Source organism: Drosophila simulans, chromosome X (assembly GCF_016746395.2).
Source record: "Drosophila simulans strain w501 chromosome X, Prin_Dsim_3.1, whole genome shotgun sequence".
Taxonomy (NCBI): Eukaryota; Metazoa; Arthropoda; class Insecta; order Diptera; family Drosophilidae; genus Drosophila; species Drosophila simulans.
In genome coordinates, this window is record NC_052525.2 from 2,354,051 (window position 1) to 2,373,485 (window position 19,435).

The 19,435-nt window shown below is 48.9% G+C and overlaps 5 protein-coding genes across 10 annotated transcripts; 3 read left to right on the top strand and 2 right to left on the bottom strand.

The window, feature by feature from the left end:
- Positions 1–276: 276 nt before the first annotated feature.
- LOC27207475 (probable V-type proton ATPase subunit D 2) lies at positions 277–1,617 on the bottom strand. The gene is made up of 4 exons (XM_016183158.3): positions 1,343–1,617; positions 1,165–1,282; positions 737–1,100; positions 277–680 (listed from the first exon to the last, which is right to left on the bottom strand). The coding sequence occupies exons 1-4, from the start codon at positions 1,381–1,383 to the stop codon at positions 454–456; spliced, it is 750 nt and encodes a 249-aa protein (XP_016037878.1). The 5' UTR covers positions 1,384–1,617; the 3' UTR covers positions 277–453.
- A 321-nt stretch (positions 1,618–1,938) lies between these two features.
- On the top strand, positions 1,939–4,953 carry LOC6724964 (arylalkylamine N-acetyltransferase 1). Of its 4 annotated transcripts, none has more exons than XM_002105964.4 (2): positions 1,939–2,246; positions 4,140–4,953. In XM_002105964.4, exons 1-2 carry the CDS (start codon positions 2,166–2,168, stop codon positions 4,875–4,877), a joined length of 819 nt encoding a protein of 272 aa, XP_002106000.1. In that variant the 5' UTR covers positions 1,939–2,165; the 3' UTR covers positions 4,878–4,953. The 4 variants fall into 4 exon arrangements, with proteins under 4 accessions (XP_002106000.1, XP_039153335.1, XP_039153336.1 ...); XM_039297401.2 differs by lacking the exon at positions 1,939–2,246 and adding an exon at positions 3,560–3,698; XM_039297402.2 differs by lacking the exon at positions 1,939–2,246 and adding an exon at positions 3,568–3,698 and having other exon boundaries at positions 4,128–4,953.
- LOC6724965 (protein GUCD1) lies at positions 4,895–6,641 on the bottom strand. Of its 2 annotated transcripts, none has more exons than XM_016173047.3 (4): positions 6,215–6,641; positions 5,884–6,152; positions 5,665–5,804; positions 4,895–5,597 (listed from the first exon to the last, which is right to left on the bottom strand). In XM_016173047.3, exons 1-4 carry the CDS (start codon positions 6,422–6,424, stop codon positions 5,494–5,496), a joined length of 723 nt encoding a protein of 240 aa, XP_016037881.1. In that variant the 5' UTR covers positions 6,425–6,641; the 3' UTR covers positions 4,895–5,493. The 2 variants fall into 2 exon arrangements, with proteins under 2 accessions (XP_016037881.1, XP_002106001.1); XM_002105965.4 differs by having other exon boundaries at positions 5,665–5,750; positions 6,215–6,637.
- A 500-nt stretch (positions 6,642–7,141) lies between these two features.
- LOC6724966 (protein will die slowly) lies at positions 7,142–9,421 on the top strand. The gene is made up of 3 exons (XM_002105966.4): positions 7,142–7,751; positions 7,978–8,603; positions 8,666–9,421. The coding sequence occupies exons 1-3, from the start codon at positions 7,481–7,483 to the stop codon at positions 8,852–8,854; spliced, it is 1,086 nt and encodes a 361-aa protein (XP_002106002.1). The 5' UTR covers positions 7,142–7,480; the 3' UTR covers positions 8,855–9,421.
- Positions 9,422–9,647: 226 nt separating this feature from the next.
- On the top strand, positions 9,648–19,433 carry LOC27208862 (beta-1,4-mannosyltransferase egh). 2 transcript variants are annotated; one of them, XM_016184413.3, is made up of 3 exons: positions 9,648–10,694; positions 16,809–18,087; positions 18,409–19,433. In XM_016184413.3, the coding sequence occupies exons 2-3, from the start codon at positions 17,287–17,289 to the stop codon at positions 18,979–18,981; spliced, it is 1,374 nt and encodes a 457-aa protein (XP_016037884.1). In that variant the 5' UTR covers positions 9,648–10,694; positions 16,809–17,286; the 3' UTR covers positions 18,982–19,433. The 2 variants fall into 2 exon arrangements, with proteins under 2 accessions (XP_016037884.1, XP_016037883.1); XM_016184412.3 differs by lacking the exon at positions 9,648–10,694 and adding an exon at positions 13,267–13,523.
- The last annotated feature ends 2 nt before the right edge of the window (positions 19,434–19,435 follow it).

The following is a 19,435-nucleotide window of genomic DNA, read 5'->3' on the forward strand; positions in this document are numbered from 1 at the left end:
TTGGCATGGCTAAATTGGCAATTTCAGCCCATAAGCAGCTTAATCCGATGTTTTGATGGACCATCAAATGAATATTACGGGTCAGATAGTGTGTGCTGAGTATTCAACACACGAAAGATGGGGATACCCTACTTTTGGTTCTCCGTTATGATTCGGATATGATGACCACTCTAATTGCCTACCGTTTGATACTTGCCACCTTTACTGAATACTTGATATTTCTACAGATTTCACAAACACAATAGTTGGCTGGCGATAGAAACCACAAACATGGCGTTTACAAAGGTTACGATTACGGATTGTATTTCCAAGAACGACAAGTGGTACAACATCCGGATCACAACGAACGACAACAATAACGAGTGGGAAGTGAGGTAGCAAAGTTGAGTGATGATTGGGTTGTCAGGTGGAGCACAGGATGGGTTGGTACACATGTGGGTGCTATTCGTGTGTCTAGAAGAGCAGATCCTCGTCGCCGTCCTCGTCGAGTATATTCTGCACCTCCTGCGCTTCGGCCACTTGGCCCAGGAGACGCTGCTCCGCTCGCAGCTTATCGGATGCCTTGCGAGCCTCGCGCTTCTTGTCCTGAATCTTCTTCAGTCGGTAGAACTCCTCGCGCTCCAACTCGTCCAGCTCGCTGATGATGTACTCTATGGTTCGGTTGATGCGGGGGATGATCACTGGATAGGAGAAGCATGTCAGATGTGTATCGTTTCAAGCGATTTAGCGAACCCACCGTGCTCGATGGCGTTGACCCGCCGGTTGGTGACCTTGATGACATCGTCGAGGGTCACAAAGGAGGTCTGCAGGGAGGCCAGTTGGACGAGCAGGCGCACGGCGCTCTGGTAGTTCTTTTTGAGCTTGGCCAGCTGCTGGCCACCACGTGCCAGGCCGGCCAACTCATAGGTGTCCACGCCATCCGTGTAGGGCTCAAAGATGGGCAGCGTTACCCCGGCCACATTGTCCTTCTTGGTGCGGATCTTGATCTGGGCCTTGGTCACGTTCTGCAGCACAATCTGATTGATGTCGCCGGTCGTAAACTTGACCTCGGCCAAGGAGAAGGCAGCCTCCTTCATCACCTGACCCATCAGGGTCTTGGTCTGGAAAACGGGTATGATTGGATAGTAGGCAGCATCTTCGCCGCATATAGTTACACGCTCTCACCTCAATAATCTTGCCCAGAATCAGACGGAAGCGCATCTGCAGGGCATCCGCCTTTTTCTTTAGCAGACCATGTCCCTTGGTGGCGCCCGCCAAACGCGACTTCATCAGCGTTTGTGCCCTACAACATGGTGTATAGAGGTATGGGGTTGATGGAGTTCGACAAGGATTAACTACTCACCCGCGCGACGGGAAGATGGGCAAACGGTCTTTGGCTGCCATCGGAAATCAAACAATATATGCCACTCAAAAAAAAAAAACAAGAGTACAACACGCACCACGCCAACCAAGTCAAAACTATAAATAACAACAACAAAATATTTACTAAATATACGCGACACAACGAAAATAAAATAGACGACAAAGTGGGCTACAGCGGACAGAACAGCACGACGACAAACTGGGCCAGCGAATGAAGACTCATCGAGCGACCTGGCGAGAGAACGGCGATCTTGGGTAGGCATCACATCGGATCGGATCCGATTGGATGGTGTGGTGGCGGTAGGGGGGGATTTTGGGGGCTCGGGACTCGATTCGGGCCCATCAGCTGTTCCGGAACAGCTGTCGCCCGCAGCGAACGATGATGAGTATGGTGTGTCCCCAACGCAAACACCTGTAACTCGGTGGTTCTTGAGGTTCGAGATATGAAACTTGGTATGCGCACTTGAGATACTAAAATATAATCAAATATATTACAAAGAGTATCTTCTGGTCGACGGGGTTCGAGCAACACCACACTCTCCGTGCTAGTGAACCAATGGAAAACTGTCAGTAGTAACAATTATTTAAGCCATAACGTGAACAAATTAATTATTCGTATTCATAACAGATACGCAGCAAACAATGAAAGGCAATAGTTCCAAAATGATGCCGATGGCATGGCTGGATGGATTCTCGACATGAAAATTGCTTTGTTCGGCACTTAGTAAACTTTTTGAATCAAAATTGAATCAAAGATATACTAACTATCCCACTCAAAATTCCAAGTCTGCGCCATCAATAGTATGGGTTTCAAGAGGTTGGCTCCACGGATCCTGAACCATCCCGGTTTCCGAGGTAGAGCCACTGGGATTCCCCGTTCCAAGGTCAGTTAGTGATGCCTTCCCTTCGATAGTCAATCGATATTGACCGTTAGGGCAGATTGATTTCAATTGAATCTGATTGCCATCAATGGATGGACAACAAAGAGCAATAGCCACACGCAGCTAAACGCACTGCGTCACTGGCTATGAAATACCTTTGTACTCCGACGACAATTTGGACGTCTCCGGATCTCAGTCTCCGGTCATGGCTACATACCCTCCCGTCCATCCGGCGCAGAGTCACGCAATTTGAATACGCTTCTTGGTGTCGTCATGTGGCCCAATTTCAACAGAGCGAGAAAATATAGAAGATTCAGTAACTAGACTATTTATTTGATGCATCGAATTGGTTTCGAGTTAAGAGCTAAATTGCTCATGGCCAGCAGAAAGATTGTTTTCAGTGCACTCTGGCCACGTGTCCGCCACAATTGGTCATAGCACACTGGCGATGGAACAACAGGGCTAATAATTAACGTAATGAATATGCATAGCAGGGAGTTGGTTACGCGGCGAGGAAGGTCAAAGTGGGCGGCACTTTTGGTCAAGCAACAGTTGGTGTCTGTCTAGACTCCACAATGAGGCAAGGTCATGCCGACTACCTGTGAAATTCGTCTTCATACCATATGTATATACTAGTTACCAGTTAAGTTATACTTAGGACATGTTCAACCCCCTATTTTTGAGTCGTAAGCGACAACTCATCCCACCTCATATAACCAGAGGATAACACGGGCTTTCCCCCTCACTTAATGGTGCTAACGGCACGTCCTGGTCGTCGAGAGTCAAAATCTGTATATGAGTGCGGCTCACATTGTGCGGCGGAATCAACAGTTGGTGCGTATAGGCAAAGGGCGGCACTTCGCACGTATTTTCCATGGCAAATTGGGGCGGGGGGACACTCTCGATTTCACTGTGCTCCGGCACAAGTCACGAGCAGGCGGCAATCGCTCCCATTGCTCCAGTGTGCGTATGTTGCGTATACGCATGGCTGACACTCGAAGGATACGACAACAACAGGGAGAACTCGGCACCCGCTCCCTGTCCCACTATACTTGCACCCCATCCCAGAGGACAGCATTTTTCTCATGCTTCGGCAATGAGGCAAACACGAGTGCGTACACGCAGCGAAAAGTTGGAGTCAATTGGAGTGGGTTGACCTACAAATAACCTGTGAAATAGTATTGATATTGAAAGCCAATCATTTTCACTTACGTGCGTGCACAGTAATTTCAATTTCCTTTGGTTTGTAAGTTAGTCTGGGTATTTTCTCGACGTGTATTAACGGGAGGATGCTGGCGCTTCGCTTGGTCGGTCGGCTGCTCCAGCTGCTCCAGTCGCATTTCGCATCTGAAAGCGCCCGCAAGTAGGTTACACATTTTTTCGTCGAGCAAAACAAACAGCACTCCTCTGCCCGCCGTCCATCTCATCCGATCCCATTGGCCACAGACGAACTGAGTAAGTGGAACTAACTTCCAAATCCAGCACCGAAATCGGTTGGCCACAGGTGACACCGCTTTGGTCGCGGTGCCTGGGATTAGGTGGCCTAAAAAGTCGCGATTCTCGGAAAGGGGGCGGCATTCGTTGGGGGTGTGTCATTGGGGCAACACAAAGCATAGCGAAAGTGCAGTGGGAGCGAGCGAGAGGCAAGAGGTCGAGAGTTGAAAGGACAGCCAGAGAGTTGCGACTAATTGAGTTATAGGAAAAGAGTCCCAACACATTCGACGAGCACCAAGCCCACATGTGTGTACCTAGACTTTTGCAAACGAAAATTAAAATTAAGAAATAAATAAATAGTGCTTAAATACACAGTAGGAGAAGAAAACCTTAGCTTATGCGCACTTACATCTTAAGTCATTTAGATTTAATAGCAATAATATTTATAAGCTCCTCCCACAGATCTTCATCACCATCCGCAGACGATTCGGCGATTGCAGCGGCTGTGACACCATGGAGTACCAGATGATTGCACCGGAGCACAGTGAACAGGTGCTGGAGCACCTGCGCCGCAACTTCTTCGCCGACGAGCCGCTGAACAAGGCGGCCGGCTTGTGCCAGAACGGCAGCAGCTGCCCCGCCCTGGAGGCGCACTGTGCCGAGGCCATACAGCACCGGATGAGCGTGATGGCTGTGGACGCGAAGGAGAAGGGTGCCTGCAAAATAGTCGGCGTCGTCCTCAATGGCATCCTCAAGCCGGGCGACACGGCCAAGGCGCTGAGCAAGCTGGACTGCAACGACGACGCAGACTTCCGCAAGATCTTCGACTTGCTGCACAGGCACAATCTCAAGCACAATCTCTTCGAGCACTTCGACGTGGACTGCATGTTCGACGTGCGCATCCTCTCGGTGGACTCGTGCTACCGCGGCCAGGGCATTGCGAATGAGCTGGTCAAGCGGTCCGTGGCGGTGGCCAGGAAGAATGGCTTCCGCCTGCTGAAGGCCGACGCCACCGGCATCTTCTCGCAGAAGATCTTTCGCTCCCATGGATTCGAGGTCTTCTCGGAGCAACCGTACAGCAAGTACACGGATGAGGATGGCAAGGTGATCTTGCCCGTGGAGGCGCCCCACATCAAGTTGCAGCAGCTCTACAAGGCGATCTGCGCGGGTGACCAGGATGAGAAGAAGCAGTCGCTTTAAGGAGTCACCCGGCTGGGTCACATTTGGAACAATAATCTCATTTATTTTCTACATATACATACATGCATAATCGTTATTGGAATGTTTTCGTACTACAAATATGAAAATTAGTTGGGGGCGTTTAACGGAAAGTTAGCTAGGAACAATTATTATTGTTCTGTGTTAAACATAACTATGAATAACATTGGATTTTCGGACTTTCCTCCGACGGTTTTTGGCGCGTCAATGGAACGCCTCTATAATGTACGAGTAGACGCTGCCTGGCAAGTTTACATAAATATGTGTGTAATTGTTTTTTGTATGGGGACCAACTGCTAACAATACCTAAATAAAGTACACTGTTGTGCCAAAGTTAACCAGACAGCTTTTTCTCTTACCTCCCACTCGAAGTCCCCCCCAGAAGGCCTCCTCCTAAAGTCCTAATATCACAAGCGCAGATTCCAATCATCCGTTCTCATCACCTGGCAACCTGGCGACGGCAGGTACTTCTGTTCATTTGTTCATCTGTTCATCTGTTCATTTGTTCATCTATTCATCTGTTCATCTGTTCATCTGTTCATCTATTCATCTATTCATCTGTTCATATGCTCCTCTGTTCCTCTGGCTAATCCATCTACTACTCCCTAGTTTCCTTCTTCTCGTATATGAAAATGATGTCCTCGTCGGTGCCATAGGCGCGTCGGGCCGTGTCCATGGACTCGATGAGGCAGCGACAAATGTCTGTGGAACGCAGCCAAAAACGAAAATCAATGAATTTTCAAGGACTGCTAGTAACTGGAATACTCACGGCCATCGTGGACCTCGGGATTGTGGTAGAAGAGCTTCTGGGCGGCCATGTCGTATCCGCAGAGCACCACATAGTGACCGGCATACCTTTTGGGTCCATGGAGGCGTGTATTTTGAGCAATGCAGGGTATGTGAAAACAGCTTTTCATTCGAGTTTGGGGGGTCGTGGGTGTGGATTTAAGGTGGTTTTTGTGAATCGCCGGTGGCAAGAGGAACTCACCCGAACTTCTCCAGGACATTGCGCTTGCACACCTCGCACGTGAGCAGCGAGGCGTTGGTCAGCAGGATGACGGGTCCGTGGCGGGCCAAATGCCGCAGAATGACCTCCATGTCCACGGTGCGCTGCTCCACGCGCAGTCCGTGTGCCCGGGCGTCCTTGAACTTGCGCGTTACGCGCCGTTCGTCCTTGTCGATGATCTTGGAGTAGTACGTGTGCTGCGCGTAGTTGGGATCGATCCCCAGCGTTTGGGTGAAGTACTCGTGGCGCACCTGGCCAAGAAGAGAGTGTCAATGAAGTGAGCGAATACACCTGTGCATCATGGCATGCCCACCTGGTAGCGCATCAGCAGGTAGCACAGGTCGATGGTCCAGGTGCTCGAGCCGAATCCCTCCTCGCCGCACACCGCCTCAAAGTTCCCAAGGAGCTGCTCCCTTTGCTGCGCCGACAGGATCATAATGATGCAGGACAGACCGCAGTCCCAGTTGTAGCGCTGCTGGTAGTGCGTCAGGTTGTAGTGCTTGCTCGGCGGCAGTCCGTTCATCCTGGCCAGCAGCTGGGCTCTTCTTGGCTACTTGTGCTCCTCGGGTCCTCGAGTCCTTGGCTCCGTGTGCTTCGCGTGCTCCTGTGCCCGCGGCTGCGCTCCTTTGATCCTGGCGTCCAATTGGAAACTGAACTGGGAATGTTTTGGTCTGAGAATTTGCTTAAACGCTGGTCAGTGTGGCCAGGTGCAGCGGTCTGCGGAATGCCAATTGTCGCTCATGTCCAGTTGGAAATAATGCCAATTGGAATTTTTAAACGAGTGCCGGATATTTTGTAATTAAATATTATTTATACATACATTGTAAGTCGCCAAAGGAGTTAGGTGTATTATCCTACAAATCTTGGTTGCTGCTAGAGAATTTTTGATTTGAAATCTTAAAGGCGCATAATATGTTCTAACAATATGTAAATACTAATTAAATCTAATTCAGTTAAAATTACCTGCAATTTTAAGACCAAATAACTACTGACAATTGATTTAAATTTAAATGCAACTGTACGCGAAACTTCAAACAAGTATGAAACGATCTGGCAACGTCGAGCTAACTGCATGCAATTTTGCATCGATGTGCCGATGCACCCCCCTTGATTTTTTCAGCGGGAAACTAAGAGTCCCATTCTAGAATCATCCCCCAAGGACGAAAACAGCGCAAATCTCCCTAAAATGAACGGGCAACCGAGTAAACACGTTCCACCACCGCTGTGGCAATCCGCTGATGGTGCGCAACGGTCACATTGACGCGCTGACCAATTTTTAGTTATTAGTGTGACCGTTAGCATTATTATTTTCACGTGTGGCACGCAAACGAGCCAAAAAACCAAGCGGCTATTTACACAAACAAATCGCACGCCCAACAGTGAGAGCAGCCGGTGACCACCGGTAACGGGAGTAGCTGCAGTTAATCCGACAGGCCCAACGAATTCGCCCGCTAATTGGCGGCGTTCCTCTAGCCGGAACAACAAGAAGAAGAAGCACGTGTGCGGCGTGCCAAAGAGAAGGGAAAATAAACAAGGAGGCCAGGCCAAGGAGCATAAGCAGAATCCGCATCCGGAGGACATGGTGCCCATCGGAGCCGTGCACGGCGGCCATCCCGGCGTAGTGCATCCGCCACAGCAACCCCTGCCCACGGCGCCCAGCGGCCCAAACTCGCTGCAGCCGAACTCGGTGGGCCAGCCGGGGGCCACCACCTCATCGAACAGCAGCGCCTCCAACAAGAGCTCGCTCTCCGTCAAGCCCAACTACACGCTCAAGTTCACGTTGGCCGGGCACACCAAGGCGGTGTCGGCGGTCAAGTTCAGTCCGAACGGCGAGTGGCTGGCCAGCTCCTGTAAGTACATACATCTCTATCCACGAGTTTTTGGCGGGAATTTGATGGTATTGAACTGCTAGTGGACAGTTCAGGCAGCTCTGGCAGCTCAGTTAATGGGAATTGGGATGTTTATGTTTTAAATAAGCTTTCTGTAAAGAGAAGAAGCATTTTTAGAATGCACATGGTGTTCATTCGTTCCATACATACAGCATATGCCTATTAAACTTCCACTTCTATCCCTCAGCCGCTGATAAACTAATCAAAATCTGGGGAGCCTACGATGGCAAGTTCGAGAAGACCATTTCGGGCCACAAGCTGGGCATCAGCGATGTGGCCTGGAGCTCAGACTCGCGACTCCTCGTGAGCGGCAGCGATGACAAGACGCTCAAGGTCTGGGAGCTGAGCACCGGGAAGAGCCTGAAAACCCTGAAGGGCCACAGCAACTATGTGTTCTGCTGCAACTTTAATCCGCAGTCCAATCTGATCGTCTCCGGCAGCTTCGACGAGAGCGTTCGCATATGGGATGTGCGCACCGGCAAGTGTCTGAAGACCCTACCCGCCCATTCCGATCCCGTTTCAGCGGTGCATTTCAATCGCGATGGCTCGCTGATCGTGAGCAGCAGCTACGACGGCCTCTGTCGCATATGGGACACGGCCAGTGGTCAGTGCTTGAAGACCCTGATCGACGACGACAATCCGCCCGTCAGCTTTGTGAAGTTCTCGCCCAACGGCAAGTACATCTTGGCCGCCACGCTGGACAACACGCTCAAGTTGTGGGACTACTCGAAGGGCAAGTGCCTGAAGACGTATACGGGTCACAAGAACGAGAAGTACTGCATATTCGCCAACTTCTCGGTGACGGGAGGAAAGGTGAGTTCATATCTTGTGCACACTAAAACATTGAGGCTTTGACTCACAAGCGTCGATTGCAGTGGATCGTGAGTGGCAGCGAGGACAACATGGTCTACATCTGGAATCTGCAGAGCAAGGAGGTGGTGCAAAAGCTGCAGGGACACACCGACACCGTTCTGTGCACCGCCTGCCATCCCACGGAGAACATCATTGCCTCGGCGGCGCTCGAGAACGACAAGACCATCAAGCTGTGGAAGTCGGATACATAGAGTGGCTGGTATCCAGCTGGAGGACGTGCGATTGGAACACACACATACATTTCTTGGATAATATTATTTTAATGCGAGCCGCCTAATCGTAATTGTAACACGCCCACACCCCCCACCACACCCCTTTTTTTTTGTACGCATAATTTAGAAAAAGAAGAGGAACTCTAAAATTCTACGTTTAAATCACACTTTAAACCTCACATTCTACGGCAAAACGGAAAAATCACAAACAAACAAAAAGAAAAGTGAAAACAAAAAAACGATTAATGTATAAATATTTATTAGCCTATTGTATTGGCCACCATGCAAACAGAATATTCCCCCAAAATTGTTTGTAACCTTTGACACAGCCACGCAAACCAACAAAACTTACAATGATCTTTCGGTGACGAGAAAACTAAATTTAAGTGAAACACATACAACAGGTGCTCGGGGCAAAATCCCAGCGCCAGAAAGAATATATATAAAATACGAAATGTAAATTTTGAATAAAAGAAAACACCGTCTCAGCGGCGCCCAAGTGTCCTTTCAACTTGCGCGCCTTTTGAGGCGAGACACTTAAATGTACAAATTGCATTTTATTCACTCGATAAGAAGTATCAATTCTAAAAAAAGCATATAGCTAGCAAAGTTACGAAACAAACAAACCTTCATTACGGGTTAGAAGCGATAATAAGTGGGTTTAATATATTACGTTTTTCTTTAACGTAACGTTTTCTTTAAGTTATTTATTTTTAAACTTTGGCGCCTATTGGAGTGCAACCCTGAGCTGACTTGCCTTGTAGAGGGCCACACTGCCCGTTCAGTTTGAACGTTTGGCACTGGATTTCGATAACGGCGCGCGACGGTCACTTGGCGAAACGAATATCGAAAAAACCGACGAATCGAAACTCGGGGATCACGGATTCGACTCACTTGATTCAGAACCTTGCCGAATCCGAATGCCATGCGATGCGCGCGCCAATCCGCTGAACAACATTCGCCCAGTGAATTTTGCAATTAATTTGCAAATCAATTTCGACCCGCCGCCGTCGCGCGCACACACACACACGCAAGCACCCGCACCGCGCACACATACACACACACACACACATACACACCGCGACACGCGTAGTGAGAAAAAAAAGTGGCAATAAAAGCAAAAGAAGAGAAAAAATACAACGGTCGTGGTCGTGGGAAAATCGATTTTCCTTTTAAACAAATCGCTGCTAGTTTGGGCTTTTCCAAGCGCCTCTACTGCAATTCCTTTGCTTTTTTTTCTGTGCAAAGTACGCCGAAAGAGCGGCGTGAACCGGTGCAGAGAGAGAGCGAGTGTGAAGAGGTGAGAGAGAGGAAGGTGTTCATCGGCGGAAAATTAGCAAGGCAACAAACGTTTATAAATATAAACACATATATTCCAATATAAAAATCGCAAATATTAATGACGAGACAAGAGCGCCTGCAACAACAGCAACCACAGCAACAACTGCAACAAAAGCAGCCCAGCAACCAGGGATTCTAATTTGAAAATAAACCAAACAAATCCAAATCGGCGGGAGCGACAAGGAGGAGAGGAGAGTGCGAAAGAGAGGCGCCAACAAAAGTGTATCACTTAGCAGCGGCACACCCAGGAACGCGGAAAACTCCCGCCCACCCTCGCCACGCCCCTCGCCGCCCAGCACACCCATTACCAATACCAATAACAGCAATAGCAACAACAATAACAGCAGTCTGTTATTGCAGCGAAGAAACGCCGAGGAAGAGGCAGACGGAGACGGAGACAGATAGAAACCCAAAAGAAACCCAAACATTCGGACTCTCGCTCTTCTTCTTCCCAATACGTTTTGGCATGGAAAACATGGTGAGCAAAGAAAAGCAAGTTGTTAACTTTTCAGGGGCGTAAATCGACAGGGGTTTAGCTAATATTCATCGAGCAAATGTCCGCTTGACGAACTAGTTTAATGAGCTCAACTACCCAATTATTAAAACCATTTAACTGCGCCCTTGGCTAGCCACCCCCTCACCCACCCCCCTTTTCGACGCCCTTGAACCGCCTATTAGCACATTTCGGTTAGCAGCACTCGTTGTCGCCGTGTGTGTGCATATGTATGTGCACAGCGGCGGGCAAGAAAGTAGGACTAAGTACACTGATTGCGAGTAATTATGCAGGATCATAACTGTGTCCTTATTACTTAAGATGAGCCGCATTACCAAATCAGGCATTGGTTGCCAAGAGAAAAGAAAGTCCTAGACTTTGCAGCACAGCCGTGTCTGTTTGCTCGCGTGTTTTTGTGTAATTTCATTTCCATGTGGCAATGTGACCTGTTAACTTGGAAAGTTACCCGTTGGATCTCGTGACTCTCGTCTGCATCCAATATTCATAGCCAGCGGCGAATGTCCTTGAGCAAGGGATTGGCCCCCATTTAACCCCCCGACGGGCGCAGCAGGGCGTGCGCCTAACCCTTATGCCGCCGCTCCCTCGATGACGTACAGTCAACACGGCGAGCGAAATAAGAATGCAGGATGTTTATGATGTTGATGATGTTTATGTGCACATATGCACATGCATAATACAAACATATATATGCTCAATGGCTCCATTGTGGCAGCATTGACAACTCGGCGGTGTAAACAAAGTTAGTTTCGTATTTAGAGCGCAAGAAGGGTTTCCGTTGAACGGAAACGTAGACTTTAGCAAACAATTGGGATTGTATTTCGGTTTCCTACCTAGGTAGGTTTCCAAGCTTCTAAGGCTATACTCTTAGTAAACGTTGATAAACACGAATGGAGGAGCAACGACCATATAATTTCCTACTAAGACAACGCCTACAGCAACTTGATCCGCTGCACTTTCTGGCGAGCTGCTGCAGATAAGGAGAAATGTAGGCTTTAGCTGGTAAACAAACTGGGAGACAGTATAATGTGGCACACCTTTGTGGCGAGCTTACTTGGCCGACGAGGGAACTTTCCGTTTAGCTACCGGCTACTATGTTTGTCATTGTGTTTACTCGGCGGACTGCTCAGTGCGGTCCACTTGTCCAGTTCTTGCCCTAATCGAAGGGCTGGGGGCCAACCGTTTGCATGGCCCCCTTTTGCAACTGGCGGCCTGCACTCGAGGAAACCTGCCCACATTTCACTTGTGGCCACCATAAACGAGTGCCGATTGTGTGCTCTGCCCGCGCTTATCTACGCACGGACACAGACGCATGTTTGTCGCTGTTTGCTCAGTCCATTGCGATAAGCGATGTGGCTCTCTGCCGCTGGTCTCTTTTCTTTCTTGCGTGACAGCCCTCGATTTGTGGCCAAAAAGCTGCTCAGTGGGCTGGTGACATAGCGCGCCTGGTGGTGCTCGGTCCATGTCCTTGTTGCTATCTGCCTCACCTCCTGACCTGGCCATGATGTCATGTCGGGGGAAGCACCTGCCTGACCTACTGCTAATGTGCGCTCCTAGTTTTCGACATGCAATTATCCTATCCGTCCATCTGCTCCGCTTCCAGCGACGCCAATGAACTAGGCTTACAACGAACTGCCATCTGATATCGAGTCCATTTGCATGTCCAGCTCCATGATGATGTCATACTGGAACTTATAGTCCCACCGACCATCTGAATAGGTGCCCTTGACTTGGCATTGTCCTCCAGTACACTCCAAATGTCCTATCTACGATAGTGTATTCAGTGCATCTGCAGACATATATGGGTATCTTTGCCTTTTGGAATCCCCATTTGCCTGGCCCATGACGACATTTCGACAGAAGTAACACATTCGGAACGACTGTCCTACGGAAACCGAGTGCAAATGCTCCGGAATTAGTCACCCACTGTGGCAGACACTCACCGTGGCCATTATCAGAACTCGTTGTTGTGTGATTCAAATGATTCAAGAGGTGGACGGACAGCCGAACTGTGATTACGACGTAATCAAGCAGTACACACAAAGAAATAAGTATGTTTTATTGTTGAGGGCTAAGAACTTAAGTAAATATGCTGGTCTGCAGGAAATGCGACACAATATAGATCACTATTGCTTGGAAAGCGTGCAAATCATAAACTAGATATGGGCACTCCCCCTGGAGAAGCCCACACAAAACATTCAGATCAAATTGGGGCTAAAAGCAGCTAGTGAATCACGGAACGGAAACCACTCAAGTGACGTTCGATGCACCAACGATGAGTTGGCCCAGATCAGGGCAGTTCCTTGCCAGTTGGCTGGATCGTGGCCAAGAGCGTAGTGATTGCTGCAGGCGATTCCTCTACGTGTACCAACCAAGTACTTAGTGCCAACATTGGTTAGCGGCGCTCTGCCCTCCGCTGATTGTGTTCTGTGCTTGATAACGTATTTAATTTATTATTATGACTGCGCACACACACAGACACACACACGGGCACACACGGGGACGGCGTATAGCGTAGCGTATGGGCAGGTGTACCTGGTGTACCTGACCGATTTCCATGGAGCTTAGTGTGCCGGCGACCGTCTTCGGAGCTCCAAGCACGAGAGGAGTACTCACAAATCGCGCGTACTAAACGAATCCCATTCAGTCGAAAACGTGCAGCGAATCAAAGCGAAAAAAAAAACGATACAACAACGAACTATAGTCAAATCGGAAAAGAGAAAAAAAAAAAACAAATAAATAAATAAAAAAATAAAAAAACAGAAAACTAATACGAATACGCGCGATTATGGACTGGTGAGCGGGCCGCTTCGATGGCGTGGGGGTTGTGGGTTGGTATTGGGACCTAAACACCTGGAACGATCCCCTGTGAAGCGGGGATTTCCCATTCATGGAGCACGCCGCTGGACTTTGACATTGACTGCAGTGGTGCGGTGCACGGGGAGAAATGTTGCCAGTGGCGGCAAATCGATATTAAATGGACGCGAATCATTATCACAAATGTGTGCTTGCAGGACTTTGAGTTGAGGATGATCTATGGGGCAGTAACTTTGTGAGCTATATACATTCGCACGATGTTATATAAGGTAGTTGGATAATGCAAGGTTGGCCGCGCGTAGTTAGGGCACTACTTTAATTGGCTTCTAGGCCAGTCGGCCGTTCGAGAGACGTGCTAATTAATGGCCACCGTCGTTCGTCGGATGGGGCGTGGCGGGCAAAGGGGCGAACTATTAACTTGGCTAATGGAAACGCTGCTCGAGTGGCCAACACGCCAAGTGACTCAGGGCAGGTGCTCACGATTAGATTTCCCGCGACCAGGCTGCACTTGGAGAGCTGCTCATCGCTGCCTTCCACTGGAATTGTGCCCGGGAACAATGTGCCGCGGCAATTAACCAGTATATCAGTATATCAGCAATGGCATCGCGCACCACAGTGGTTATCGCAAATAAAAGTTATGCATTAAGTTGGACAATCTTTCGATTGGCACTCGAAGGAACCCAGAGCGATAGCATTAGCCAGGAAGGAGGACAACATCTTCGCACCGGAAAGGTAGTGATCACTGGCTCAGTTTCTTTTCCACCTGTTCAAGCGTTTGCACTTTCGATTTTGTTTCGCCCCCACCGCCCAAACCCATGTGTGCACCAGCCACCCACTGTATTCGATTTTGTGCACTGCCCTGCAATCGCTGGAGCGTTGCATTCATTTTCATTTTCTCGCAGTTAGTTGCGAAAAAAGAAAACAAACAAAGCGAATGAGAGGCGCGATATATAGTATAGTAAAGTGCTATTGTTTAAATGATTGCACCCAGCCAGTCAGCCAGTCAGACAGTCGGGCAGTCTGATTTTGTTTTTTTATATAAGCGCGGACCGGTTATCGCGAGCAATCCAAGTTCATTACGCCCCCAACAACAAGGGCCCGGGTTAATCTGCGGCTGGGTCTCTCCGGAGTTGCCGTTGAACCCGCTCCTCCTCCGGCCGAGTGATTCATTCGCTTGCGGAATCTCGATCGCGGATCTGGCGGTGATAGGCGCAGCGCGCTGGAGTCATTGGATTTGAATTTGGATGTGGATTTGGATGTGGTTTCCAGCCATTTTGGATGGCCTGTCATGCCCGATGGCATCGGCCAGCTCTGACGTACAAACGCATGTATCTGGGATTTCGCAATTGTCGAAGGCCGTCGCTTATCGTCAACGGATTGTAAACTGTGTACTCGTATGCGGGTCCGATTCGCCGGGCGAAGAGTTTCTTATCAGGCTGTCTGAAGTGTCACAATAGCCGGCCAAGTACGGTGGCCACCGGCTAGGGTGGACAGTATGCAAAGACAGTATGGTCGGACAGAAGGGGATATCTTAAATATATACTCAAGTAGGATGCCTTACATGACAAAGATCACAGTTCTATACATACATATATGTATCCATCGAGTACTCACTGTTCCACTCGAAATCGGAGCTCTGTTCCATTTGGAACAGCCCACATGAGCCTCTAATCCAGAGACCCTAGGGAATCGTAAACATTTGATTGTTATAGCCAGCCCTCGATATTGTGTGTTATTGCCGCTGAAAGCGACACACCGCAAAACCTCCCAAGTTTGTGGGTTCCCATTGCTCCTGGGTGGTGGCACCCCTCCGCCAATTGAGGCGATGTGAGTGGATAAATCGATATGGGGCGTGTGTAATCTTTATGTGCCCACCCCACCATTGGACAACGCCCCAGACTGTGGAGTACACTCCCGTGGAACTCGAATCGATGGAAAATTTCGCTGGCACTTGGTCAGATATTTTCGTTATTGGACTTGGACCTGGTTCCCTGGTTCCCTGGTCAAGGGCCTCGATTCGTCTCGATTCCAAGTGCATGAGCATGAGTCAGCCATCATGGAATGGAATGTGTGTGTACAAAATTCCGACCTATTGTGATTTCCCTTTTGTTCAACTTCCTTTCTTTTCCATTCATCAATATAATACACAGTTGTATATATTGCTTATACGAGATTTGAGAATTCATATTTTTAGAATTGGCTCCGAAAGTCGCCAGAATCCAATGTTGGTTCACAAATATTTAGATTAGATTAGGAATATTTTCTTTCAATTCGAGTTAATTGGACCACATGAGATTGTCGGTACTCCGATCCATAATTGTGGTTAATTGCTTCTATGGCACTGCAAATTTAAGTGCGAAGGGAAATCAAGTCCACGAATTTATGTATATATGTTGGACTATTTGATAAATGATTGATGATTATTGGAAACGAGTGTTCTTATCGCCGCCCATTTGATTTCCAGCTCCCCCAAATTCACGCGATAGTGCCAATCAAACGCTGCTAATCTGAGTACTTCCTGGTATCCCCAGTTTTTTTTTTTTTTTTTTTGAAATGCCTCTAATCATATCGCGCTTAGTCACTATGAAATGAACGAGCGGCCAGCGACAAATGGAAACATTTGCAAACACACAATATCACTCGGATATCGATATATACATATAGTTATGGGTGTTCTTTAAATAATACAGATGGCCAGTCCTTATCCGCGTGGCTGGCCGAGATTTAACATTCCTCACCCAAAAAAAATGCCAAGGCAAGAACGATAAACACTCGATATGATGTGTACCAATTGTAATCAAATCGTTGCCATTTGAACCCGCTCAATTGCTGCCCAAGTTATGATGCGGGCTTTATGGAAAATAGATGGAATGCGGAGAAGCTGAATGGCTGGCTGCTGGTTATGTGATCAATAGTCGGGCACGCGATGATGGAGATGATTAACAAGTTTCCATGGCGGTGGGGCAGGGAAGGCCCGCCCAAATACTCAGTTCTAATTCAATCATACGAGTAAATGTGGCGAACGAAAATGTGACCGATGTGAAAGGTTAAAAAAATTAAGTATACTATACAGCCGGGCCAGCAGCACTAATTCATTTTTAATGCCAGATTACGAGTCACAGCGGCGAGGCGGGATGCCAATTGTTTGGCATATTTGGTGGGATTCTGAGGGCTGATAAGGGCTAACGAAAATGCTAGCATGCTCGCTTTCCATCCAGAACTCGATACTAATGCGAAAACCTCTTGTTTCCGTTCCCATCGCAGAAATGTCTGACCAGGAAACAGAGCTGAGAGTCTCAAATGCAAGAAAGCCAACGCCAGCGGCAGCAACCACGTCCAAGTTCACCAACAGCTGAAGAGGAAGCGGAGGAGACGAGACCGCGGAGCAGCACAGCCAGGAGCTGATAGAGCATCCGGAGCACCACACATATTGACCTGGGGTGCCTGGACCAACCAACTTCCGTTCCGCTCGGCGGCAATCGCTGAGCTTCAGGCACAAACAAACTTACAAACCCTTAGTATCTTTAGCCGGGTAGCTGACTCATCCGGGAGTCGGGATCGAACGAACGAACTAACGAACAAACAAGGCAGATAAGGATTCCAGATTGCGGAATTGCCAGATTGCCAGAGCACAAGTCTACTTAAGGCTGGAGGACCATAGCCACTTAAGTTACGTTATTACACACAAAAACTAAGAACTAAAAACAGAAAACAAAAAACCAGACACAACCCGCAAACCAAGATGAACTCCACCACAAAGCATCTGCTGCACTGCGCACTGCTCATCACTGTGATAGTTACCTTCGAAGTATTCTCCGGCGGTATTAAGATTGACGAGAACTCGTTCACGCTCGTGGATCCTTGGACTGAATACGGCCAGTTGGCCACGGTTCTGCTGTACTTACTGCGCTTTCTCACGCTGCTCACGCTGCCCCAGGTGCTGTTCAACTTCTGCGGCCTGGTATTCTACAATGCCTTCCCCGAGAAGGTCGTCCTCAAGGGCAGCCCCCTGCTGGCGCCCTTCATCTGCATCCGTGTGGTCACGCGCGGCGACTTCCCGGACCTGGTGAAGACGAATGTGCTGCGCAACATGAACACCTGCCTAGACACGGGACTGGAGAACTTTCTCATCGAGGTGGTCACGGACAAGGCGGTGAATCTGTCGCAGCATCGGCGCATCCGGGAGATCGTGGTGCCCAAGGAGTACAAGACGAGAACCGGCGCGTTGTTCAAGTCGCGCGCCCTGCAGTATTGCCTGGAGGATAATGTGAACGTGCTGAACGACAGCGACTGGATCGTCCATCTGGATGAGGAGACGCTGCTCACGGAGAATTCGGTGCGTGGAATCATTAACTTTGTGCTGGATGGCAAGCACCCGTTTGGCCAGGGCCTGATCACCTATGCCAACGAGAACGTGGTCAATTGGCTGACCACCTTGGCGGACAGCTTTCGGGTCTCCGATGATATGGGCAAGCTGCGCCTGCAGTTCAAGCTCTTCCACAAGCCGCTCTTCAGCTGGAAGGGCAGCTATGTGGTCACCCAGGTGAGTAATTCCCTCCGTTTCGTTGCTCGATTTGTGGGCGAATGAGTGGGCCTTTGGGGAATTCCACTCACTACTTTCCCAACGGTCTTTTATCAACCGTGACAGCTCAGTAAGCTCTGAACGGAAAGCAATCTAATTCCTGCACTTGCGACACGAATGAGAAATCGCAGGCATTTCCAAGGGGCATTCTTATGGCATTTGTTGTGCCATAGGAATGAAATCACACTTGCACAAGGTTTCAATCATATTATGCCCACAAATCGAACTACAACTACATATATGTATATATATGCGTTTACTAATTAATCTTCATTATGCTAGGTGAGTGCTGAGCGTTCAGTGTCCTTTGACAACGGCATCGACGGCTCGGTGGCCGAGGATTGCTTCTTCGCGATGCGTGCCTTCAGCCAGGGATACACGTTCAACTTCATCGAGGGCGAGATGTACGAGAAGTCGCCGTTCACGCTGCTGGACTTCCTGCAGCAGAGGAAGCGTTGGCTCCAGGGCATCCTGCTGGTGGTGCACTCCAAGATGATCCCCTTCAAGCACAAGCTCCTGCTGGGCATCAGTGTCTACTCGTGGGTCACCATGCCGCTGTCCACGTCGAACATCATCTTTGCGGCACTGTATCCCATTCCCTGCCCCAATCTGGTTGACTTCGTGTGCGCCTTCATCGCGGCCATTAATATCTACATGTACGTCTTTGGCGTAATCAAGTCCTTTTCGCTGTACCGCTTCGGTTTGTTCCGATTCCTGGCCTGCGTGCTGGGTGCGGTGTGCACGATACCCGTGAATGTGGTCATCGAGAATGTGGCCGTCATTTGGGGCCTGGTGGGCAAGAAGCACAAGTTCTATGTGGTTCAGAAGGATGTGCGCGTACTGGAGACTGTCTAGGATATTGTGGAACTGGAGAAGGGAGTCATCGAGTGCAGCCATGGTCATCATATCGCCCCCAGAAACCAAAAACCAAATTAAGCAAGGCAAAAACAAACGAAATTTCGCACAATTCGGCCAGGCTCAGTGCGTTGTCCTGGCACAATCTGATTGATTTACTTTATTTGTACATTTTATAAGCATAAGAGTCACTCAACAACCACACCCACACCCACACCACACCACATACACCACCTGCACACACGCACATATAATTGTTGTTTCGTTCTAAAGTCATGGTCATTCGCAACTTTGCCAAAAAGAAAAGGAAATCAGATCAGATCATCGTAGTAGCAATCAGCACGGATTACAAGCATACCAGGGTGTCCGACCCAAAGAACAAATGCAATAGACAACGTCTTGGAGCGAGATCTATGATCTAGTGCATCACTCACTAGAAGATGCAACTGCAATA